Source organism: Cyprinodon variegatus, unplaced genomic scaffold (assembly GCF_000732505.1).
Source record: "Cyprinodon variegatus isolate N-32 unplaced genomic scaffold, C_variegatus-1.0 Scaffold1450, whole genome shotgun sequence".
Taxonomy (NCBI): domain Eukaryota; kingdom Metazoa; phylum Chordata; class Actinopteri; order Cyprinodontiformes; family Cyprinodontidae; genus Cyprinodon; species Cyprinodon variegatus.
Genome location: NW_015151903.1, coordinates 14,673 through 24,845, shown reverse-complemented (window position 1 = coordinate 24,845; position 10,173 = coordinate 14,673). Strand labels below are relative to the sequence as shown.

General features: G+C 45.3%; 1 protein-coding gene across 1 annotated transcript in view; it reads left to right on the top strand.

The window, feature by feature from the left end:
• The window catches only part of ubap1l (ubiquitin associated protein 1 like), a 7,947-nt gene extending 1,428 nt beyond the window's left edge, over positions 1-6,519 (top strand). Inside the window, exons 2-5 of the mRNA XM_015403155.1 lie at positions 450-1,043; positions 4,276-4,482; positions 6,043-6,144; positions 6,221-6,519. Coding sequence (XP_015258641.1) covers positions 450-1,043; positions 4,276-4,482; positions 6,043-6,144; positions 6,221-6,355 — 1,038 coding nt within the window. The 3' untranslated portion in view covers positions 6,356-6,519. The remainder of the gene's footprint in view (positions 1-449; positions 1,044-4,275; positions 4,483-6,042; positions 6,145-6,220) is intronic.
• Positions 6,520-10,173: the final 3,654 nt, after the last annotated feature.

The following is a 10,173-nucleotide window of genomic DNA, read 5'->3' as shown; positions in this document are numbered from 1 at the left end:
GAGGACTTTCTCACTTCAACATAGATTCTAACTACTTTCTACCCGCTGATCACAGCTAATATAGCCGCCATTGTTCCAGGCAGAGAAAGGATAGGGTAGCTCCGTCCACCGCGCATCAGACCCGCCGTGCAGCTAGAGCAGCAAAGATGCTTCAGCCGCTCTGCGGAACTAAACTTGGACGAGCATCAAAAATGAAGCAGCACGCGTGTTTTTGCTGCTCCTGCTGCGTGCCGTCTGAACTTAGCAGGGTAATCATTTTCTAAAAATCAGGTGCAGTGAGTGGAAATAGATAGAAGTGCCTTGAGATGACTCGTGTTGTGAATTGGCGCTATATAAATAAACTGAATTGAATTGGATATAAATTGATCCCTGTTAAACTGAGGAACAGAAAAGGTTATTTTCTGCAGTAGAATTGATTATAACAGGTTTATTTATTCCTGATTTTACAGTTTGAGTTCAGCTTGGAGAACTGGGTGTTAACAGGGCTGCAGAACAGCCCCACCAACCAGCAGCGGCCGCAGCCATTCAGCCCTTCATCAGAACCTTCGGTATCCTGTCCTCCATACTGGATGATGTTCAGCAGCCCACAGCAGAGTCGTCTGGCCAGCCGCCACAGTTCTGACTTTTGGGAACCGAACCCTCGCCCTCGCTCCCACAGCCTCACCCTGTCCGTCCTTCGCACCACTTTTGCCATCTCTGACTCAGAGGACGAAGGAGAGAATACTGCAAAGAAAGCCGAGAAAGGCCAGACGGCAGAAACAGGCTTAAAGGAAGAGCGTCCGGCTGTTTCATGTCACAGTGGTCAAAGAAAAGCACAGAGAGCCTTCGTCCCAGACCTGCTGAATCCACCGTCCTGTCTGAGCAGCCTGCCGCACAAACGCAGGAAGAACCTGCGGCAGTGTTCTTTCTCAGGCATGGACACATCCAACAAAACTCAGTCCAACACAGACAGTCGGTCGTTGAGCCCGTCATCATTCAAAGCCCCAAACGACAGCGCCGACACGATCCGCAAAACCACAGGCCACCAAAAAACAGCAGAAAAGGTGAGACCAACTCCACACAGGACATCGGGGAGTTTTGAAATACTTATCCCTAAAGCTGCTAACCTTATAAACTCAGACCCGAACACTTAACGACCTTTAATCATTATATAAACTCCAATCAAGTCTTTTAAGCAGACGGCATCCAGTGACAGTAAAGCAAAACACTTTGATAAGAAAAACAAAACTTAAGTTCTACAGAAAATATAGGACCAAAAAGGTGAGTTTAAACATCCAAACCAGAAGAATCTGCAGCAGGAGGAAAGTCGATTTGGTTTTTAAAGAAGCTATTTCTCACTTGAAGGATTTTCATAATATATTTCCCTGCACTGGATTATGATGTAAATCCAGGTACAGCATGGTGCGTTTTTAGAGGTGCTATTTGCTAAGCCCTTATATGCTGTCATATGTTATACATCAGCGATTAGTGAGTCTTAAAGGCCTTTACCACTTTCACACAAACCAAAAGTTCTAATTGCTTAAATTATTTTTTAAAAACAAGAATGATTCAATTATATTTGTTAAAAGTTTTGTATAGAAGGAATCGCAGCTGATTTACTTTCCAGGAGTTGCTCATCATGGAGAAACCTGCAGCAACACTAGATATTCACTTGCATTGCGGCATTGCATGCATGCATGCAGCAACAGTGGGGAGGAAAAACTACCTTTTTACAGCAATAAACCTCCAGGAGAACCGGAAGGAGGGTCTGTGTGATTGACCGTCTGCTGAGGTCGACAGGGATTCAAGAAGACTGAAGCAGACATACAAAAGTAACATAGAAGCACTGATCTGTAAATACTATCTATGTTAAAAAAAACTAGCTCCACAGATGGCGCTGTGGAAAGAAGCAGTTAAGCAGACAACGTTTTGGAATGGGATGGAAGACAGCAATTCATGTCAGTCACAGTAAAGACTGAGCCCATAGCGTGTTTAGGAGAGAAACAGGACTAAACACTGAAAAACAGGCCCAACTCTATCATCTATAATCTAAGGTGTTGATGGCAGCAGTCCGGCGGATGCCTCCATCTAGGTCTAGGATGATGTCACAGCTAAACAGAACCAGGCCAGATGAAGCTACTATGAAGAGAAAAAGCAGAGATAACCTACTGTTAGAAATTAAACTAACAAATAATGCAAAACTAACAAAAATATAAGTACAATGAAGCAGAGAGAGGAAACGTGTGTCCTCCAGCAGCCTGCACCTATAGCAGCATAACTATAAAGATAACAGAAATATGAAAAGCCAGAAATGCATTTAAATGTATGCTTTGCAACGGCAATTTTAAACTTGACACTTCACCACCCGATAAAACTACAGCCATGATCCTTTTCACACAATTTATCCTATTGGTTGTGATTTATAGCAGTGTACATTAATGCATTTTTCTGGTTCTGTTTTAGGCCAGGAACACATATGGGTCTAATGGGAACAAAATCAAAATACTTAATCTTGGAGAAAATCAGCAGTGATGTCAAAACTACACACATTTGTTACTTCAGTAGAAGTATAGATACTGCAGATTAAAAACACTCTGGTAAAAGTTAAAGTATAAACTTGACCTCTTTACTCAAGTAAAAGTGAAAAACTATGTGCTCCAAAAACTACTTAAAGTATAAAAGTATAAAATAACCTTTAATAAAAACAGCCAGATGCCGCTATATGAAATAAAGCTCAATTTGTCAACGTTTCTAAAAATTCTTTGAGATAGAACACCAGCTGCCTGCTTCTAAATAGTTTATGCACAATCTGGAGGTGCGTTTAGGGTCATTATCCTGTAAACAGGAGAAAGAACGGCGAGAAGATCCAGTTTGTCAAATTAAACTATAGTAACAACAGATCGGTAATAACTAATTAGAGCATAATTCTTCTATATTTCAAAAAACTAACAACGTTTATTTCAAAGATTGGATGCAAACTATTGGTCCTTCAACAGACCAGGAAGCAGATTTCTCATCTCCATCAGAAACTAAACATCTGCTGGATGCTGATGGGGATTATTTTAATCTGTCATATTAAATTAAGCCTTCATTTCTGCATGTTTTGCTCCTATGAAATTAATGATAATATGGCGCATGCTCTCCTGGAGCTCCGAGGATCAGTCTGAGCGCAGCGATACGGGAGGAACAGCGGAGTCTGGAGGCTTTGCTTTGCAGGAGGTCTGGATGCTGCTGGGCAGAGCGCTGGGGGGCGGAGCGCTGCGGGGCGGAGCCCTGTGGGGAGGAGCGCTGGGGGGGGAGCCCTGCGGGGGCGGCGCGGAGCAGTGACGGAGGATGGGGGATTTCTGGGTAACAGGAGAAGCGGTAATTGATAAATGTTTTAAATCAGGTTGGGTCCGGATTAGCCAGCAGGTGGATCCGGATCCGGTCCGCGCTCCGCTAATCTGTGACCTCTGCTTTAAACCGAAGCCAAGAGTAACGAGTAACGTTTGTTTTAAAAATGAAAGGAATAGAAAGTAGAGATACTTGTGTGAAAATGTAATGAGTAGAAGTCAGAAGCAGAAGAAAAATAAGTAATGGAGTAAAGTATAGATACCTAAAAAGTGTACTTAAGTACAGTAACAAAGTATTTGTACTTTGTTATTTGACACCTCTGAAAATCAGTTGTCATGTTGAACAGAGCTGGTGGTTCATCTGGGATCACTGACATAATAACATGCCGTGGATTTTAGGCTAAATTTAGCTCATTATTGCATCATAAATATCTAGTGATCGCTGCTGTCTGAAAAAAAAATAATTGTTTTAGCTGTTTCTGCCAAATGAGGAGTAGAAAGGTGCATCATAATCGAACCGTTTACAGCTTTGTATAAATCTGGTTCTGTAACTGACACCTTTGCTATGAATACCTTAATCAGATATTTCAGCCCTCCAGATTATTCACACGTATTCAAATTACATCATAAAGGACTGGGTATTAATTAGATCTTCCAGCTGTATTTTTTTTAATTATTATTAAAATTAAATAAATCTGGAAAGGTTCTCTATAATAATAACAATAATCAGTTTGCATCTAGTTTTAGTTTTCCTGAACACTTCACATTGCTTCCATGGACCTGTGCTCTAAAAAAAGAGAAGATAAAAGCTGCCAGCAGGTTACAAAAGGTCAGAATTAGGAAGTGATTTTTCTTGGTCCTGTTGTCTCTGGCCTGTTGTCTGCGTTCCAGTGAGGATCAGCTCTTCTAACGAGTGTTTTTTTCCCGATTGTTTCACACTGGTCTGCTGTCTCCTGTGTCTCAGATGGTCCTCAGCCCAAACTCCTGCAGAACGTACCACCAAGCCTCTCTGAACGGGGGTCTCAGCTCAGCCTTGGACTCGTCTGTGGAGCTCCTGTCGGCTCTGAGCCCAGAGGAGCGGGAGCTGCTTGGGGTCATCACTGCCCGAGGCTACCCCCTCCGCACCGCCATCATCGCCCTGCAGAGGACGGGTCAGCAGACCCCAGATCAGGTTCGTTGGTCACATGTAGAATATGCTATAGAGTAAACAAGCTTCATAACAGCTTCTGTTTTCTCATGGTCGCCATATATAACTTTATAAAAGTCTATTTAGCATGAAGTCGGCCAGAGATCCTATTAAAGAGGTTTGGATCAGCGGCCGCTTCCTGTTAGTCCTTTGAACTCTGTAAATAGAAAACAGGAAAGCCCCAAAGCAGCAGTGGGGGGGTGAAACAGAAATACTGTATACTAAGCCACAATAAGCTGGTTTAAATATAGACCCCAGACTTCCACGGCTTGGTGTGTTTTCCCATGACATGAAACGGCCTTTGCTCTGAGATGAGTGAAGCTCAACCAGCAGGAGGTGGAAACAGAACAACAGCGGAGAAACTGAGGCTCCTTCTGGAAATAAACCGAATTAAAAACGAGTCATTTTTTATCCTAACAGTAAATATTGAAACTTGAAATAAAGTAGAACTTTAAGCCGCTACGGGGCCCCAGCCGCTACTGGGCCCCAGCTGCTAAGGGGCCCCATCTGGTATTGGGCCCCAGCCGCTACGGGGCCCCATCCGCTACTGAGCCCCAGCTGCTAAGGGGCCCCATCCGGTATGGGGCCCCAGCCGCTACGGGGCCCTTAGCAAAATGTAATTTTCTTCCTGCTAATAATATGAGCTGCAATGCGGATCAGTTCATTCACACACCTAATATTCTGGCTTAATATATTAAATAAAATGATTATATTAATATATAAAGTCTTCTAAGCTCTGGCAGTGATGTTTGCATCATCTACTGTTACTAAAATTAAAACTATCTGCAGTTTATTGAAAGAAAAAGTGTGGTTTATACTTTAATTACTGCAACATTAATGTGCCAAAATAACCCGCTGTGCAAGAACATCAAATAAAAAAGGTTTTGATAAATAAAAATTATAAATTTAATTGTAGAAAAATAGACATAATTAAATCAAATAAACAATATAAGATCAAACTTATCTTGGTTCTCCAAAGATGAGTTTTAACGTTTTAAATCAGTCCTTCCTTGTCTTTGTGCCAATCTTTTTATCTATAACTAATGCTTTATTCATTGTTAAAGATATGTTGGTGTAAATCATTTTTTATCATTTTTTAGCATTTTGTATGTGTTTATTTTTACATTATTAATCTAGAATTCATCATATATGCAAAAAGAGAACATATTTAATGTTTTTAAGGACCCCTAGTTCTCTCATTCTCTGGGTTGAATCTGCTGAATCAACTCGTCTGAATCTCTAACTAACCTGAGCAGGTTTATCTCTACGCTGCTGAGGGGCAGAGGGTTTTAGGATCCACTGCTACACAGACCTCTACAGGAAATCTCTCCTGCTCACAGCCATCGGCATAATGACTTAGTTATAGTAAACGCTGCTACAACAAAACATTTCCCTTAATGAACCAAACTCACAGTAACAAAGTCCTCATATAAAATACAGCAAAATGAAATGACTGAGATCCACTTTCTGAAACCATAAACATTGTTTTGGTTACTGGTAACCAGTCAGTGGGACTGAAATGTCTGGCTGTGTTTCTGTCTGCAGATCCTGAGTTACCTGATAGCATGTGAGCATCTGTGTCAGCAAGGCTACGACAAGGCTCAGGTGGAAGAAGCCCTGGAGATGTTCCAGAACTGTGAAGCAAAGGTGAGCCACAGTCAGTGCATCAGTGCTACAGACCGTCCAACACTGCTGGTTTAACTGTGGCGTCTTTCCCATCTAGGCTGAGGAATTCCTCCACCTTCTGAATCAGTTCAATGAGATGGGCTTCCACCCGAACACCATCAAAGAGGTGCTGCTGGTCCATGAAAACCACCGAGAGCGCGCGCTGGAGGAGCTGATGATGCGCGTGGCCTGAAAACATGGCAGCACCTACAGTTTATTAGCAGAGTCTGGATAAAAAATGTTAGGAAGAATATTGCTGACATGTTCTTTCTACTTTGTACAGCTCTCTGTTTAAACTGTCTCTATATATCTTAATACGTTCTACTCACAGTAAAAGATGTTTTAGTGTTCATAAAAACTAAGCAAATTAATGTGTTTTTGTTTTTTTTACCATATTTTTTACCAGCTGTGGAACCAAATATAAACACAAAATGTAGTTTCAGATAGAAATTGTAGTTTATTTGTCTCTCTGACTCACTGCAGTGAAGGATTTTGGGTATTCAACCTAAGTGCAGGCGCCACGTCAGTTTATGTCAGCTCATTGCACCCGGTGCTGGAATTCTATTTAGTCATAAAAAGGACAATTATAACAACATCAGGTTGTATATACAGCAGAGCGTGGAGAGGAAATATGATGGAGCGCAGAGCGGTTTTCAATTCAAAGGCCGGAGAAACGATTTTGGTTTATAGCGGAGCTGATTTATAGTGGAGCGGATTTATAGCGGAGCGGATTTATAGCGGAGCGGATTTTGAGCAGAGCGTCCTGGAGCAACTTTGAGCGGCGGAGCGAATGAGGGAACATCTATCCTTTGCGGGTAGCGGTAATTGAGTGGCGCTCATTTCATATGCTCTGATTTTTCATCAGGATCATATGGTTTCTTGTCTAGAAGCATTTAATTTGACACTTTCCCTTTAAAAAAACATTAACCCAGATTACAGAGCAAAGAGGTCAGAGTCATCTATAGAGAAGTTCTGTTCCCAATGTCCTGCAGTTAGAGGCAGCGCCAACATGTGGCACACAACATTCCAGCGCTTGCTCCAGGTCTCAGCCTTAAGTAGGTGGTAATTAGCCGGTTAGCTGACAGCTGGAGGTAGTTAGGCTCCACCTGTCCCCCAGGAGCTGCTGAAGCTGATTATGGTGGAAAACAACAAGCAGCCTGGAAACATGTTGCAGGGGTACAGTGAAAGAGCATTAATTAAATAGCCTAAGTTTGCTCTTCAGAGACTTCCTGGTTGCTTTGCCTTAATCCCCCAATCTTCTGCGTTGGTTTATCATCCAGAGCATCAACCTTTCATAGCCTCTACAGTCTAGAGCTGCTTACCTTCAACCTTCTTGTCCTTTCTAAAGACACCTTTTGCATTTTTTGTCCTTCTTTCTTTTATAAAGGACAGTATAGAATTTGCTCTGTGTTTCTACCCCTAAGATGAAATCAAAATATATTTACATGAATGTTCCTTGTGAGGGTTAGGGTTAAGATGGTTTCCTCACTGTGACAATTCAATTCAGTTTATTTCTATAGCTCCTATACATCTCAAGGCACTTTACAGAGACAATTCAAACACATCATATCCTCAGATTGGCTCAGAATTTACTGTCTAAGGAAAACCCTCCCTGGGCTGTCACCTTATCGTGGTGGAGGGGTTTGAGTGTCCCAATGACCTTAGGAGCTATGCTGTCTGGGGGCTTTATGCCCCATAGTAGGGTCACCCAAGGCAGACATGTCCTAGGTGTGGGACAGGACATAGAGCAGCCCAAAGACCCCTAATGATGAGTAACATAGATGGACCTAGTGTTCCCTCGCCCGGACACGGGTCACCAGGGCCCCACTCTGGAGCCAGACCTGGAGGTGGGACACTGGTGAGCGCCGGGTGGCCGGGCTTCTACCCATGGAGCCCGGCCAGGCACAGCCCCAAGAGGAAACATGGGTCCCCCTTCCAATGGGCTCACCACCTGTAGGAGTGGCCAAAGGGGTCGGGTGCAGTGTGTGATGGGTGGCAGTCGAGGGCGGGGACCCTGGCGTTCTGTAGGAGCTGTGGCTGCAAGGTTGTCGGTGCATGTCGCGGCGGCAACCCTCGAACATGCTGGTGGACACCAGCAGTGAGGGAAGCTGTCAGGCTGAAGAAGGAGTCCTATCGGGCTTTATTGACCTGTGGGACTCAAGGAGCAGCTGACATGTACCGGCAGTCAAAGCGGCAGGTGGCTCGGCTGGTCGCTGAGGCAAAAACTCGGGCATGGAAAGAGTTCGGAGAGGCCATGGAGAAAGCCTTCTGTAAAGCTGAAGTGATTCTGGTCCACAATTCGCCGCCTCAGGAGGGGGAAGCAGTGCAGTACCAACACTATTTATAGTGGGGGTGGTGTGCTGCTGACCTCAACCCGGGACGCCGGATGTCGGTGGGCAGAGTACTTCGAAGACCTCCTTAATCCCACCAACACGTCTTCCATTGAGGAAGCAGAGCCTGGGGGCTCTGGCTTGGGTTCTCCCATCTCTGTTGTTGAAGCCACAGAGGTGGTTAAAAAGGTCCTTGGTGGCAGGGCTCCTGGGGGGGGATGAGATTTGCCCTGAGTACCTTAGGGCTCTGGATGTTGTGGGGCTGTGTTGGTTAACGCGGCTCTGCAACGTTGCGTGGACATCAGGGGCAGTTCCCCTGGATTGGCAGACTGGGGTGGTAGTCCCTCTATTTAAAAAAGGGGAGCGGAGGGTGTGTTCCAACTACAGAGGAATCACACTCTTAAGCCTCCCTAGTAAGGTCTATTCCAGGGTTCTGGAAAGGAGGGTCCGTCAGGTAGTTGAATCTCTGATTCAGGAGGAGCCGTATGGTTTTTGTCCTGGCCGTGGAACACTGGATCAGCTCTACATCCTCAGCAGGATTCTGTAGAGTGCATGGGAGTTTGCCCAACCAGTCTACATGTGTTTTGTGGATCTGGAGAAGGCATTCGACCGTGTCCCTTGGGTTTTCCTGTGGGGGCTACTCCGGAGTATGGAGTACCAGGCCCTTTAATAGGGGCTGTTAGGTCTCTGTACGACAGGTGTCAGAGCCTGCTCCGCATTGCTGGCAGTAAGTCGGACTCTTTTACGGTGAGGGTTGGAATCCGCCAAGGTTGATCTACGTCTCTCACTGGATCGGTTTGCAGCCGAGTGTGAAGCGGCCAAGATGAGGATCACTGCCTCCAAATCAGAGACCATGGTCTTGAGCCAGAAAAGGGTAGGGTGCCTTCTCCAGGTTGGGGCATCCTCCCCAACCTGGAGAACACACTCCAGGCCTAGCTCCAGATACTGCCCCTAGTGGAAGAGTTTAAGTATCTTGGGGTCTTGTTCATGAATGACGGGAAGATGTAGGGGGAGATCAACAGGCAGATTGATGCGGCGTCTGCTGTGATGCGTGCGCTGTACCAGTCTGTTTTGGTGAAGAGAGAGCTGAGCCAAAAAGCAAAGCTCTCGATTTACCGGTCGATCTATGTTCCTACCCTCATCTATGGTCATGAGCTTTGGGTCATGACTGAAAGAATGAGATCCCGGATACAAGCAGGTGAAATGAGTTTTCTCCTTAGTGTGTCTGGGCTCTCCCTTAGAGATAGGGTGAGGAGCTCAGTCATCCGGGGAGGACTCAGAGTAGAGCCGCTGCTCCTCCACATGGAGAGGAGCCAGTTGAGGTGGCTCTGGTATCTGGGTTAGGATGCCTCCTGGACGTCTCCCTGATGGGGTGTTCCAGGCAGGTCCCACCGGGAGGAGGCCCAGGTGGAGACCCAAGACACGCTGGAGGGACTATGTTTCTGGGCTGGCCTGGGAGCGCCTTGGGATTCCCCCAGAGGAGCTGGCCCAAGTGGCTGGGGAGACGGACGCCTGGTCCTCCCTACTGAAGCTGCTACCCCTGCGACCCAACCCCGGATAAGCAGAAGAAGATGGATGGATGGAAAACCAGTTGACTGCATCAGCTCATTGACTTGAAGGCAATCCCTCACACCCAACGTGCCTATAGTGACAGTGGAGAGGAAAAACTCCCTTTGAACAG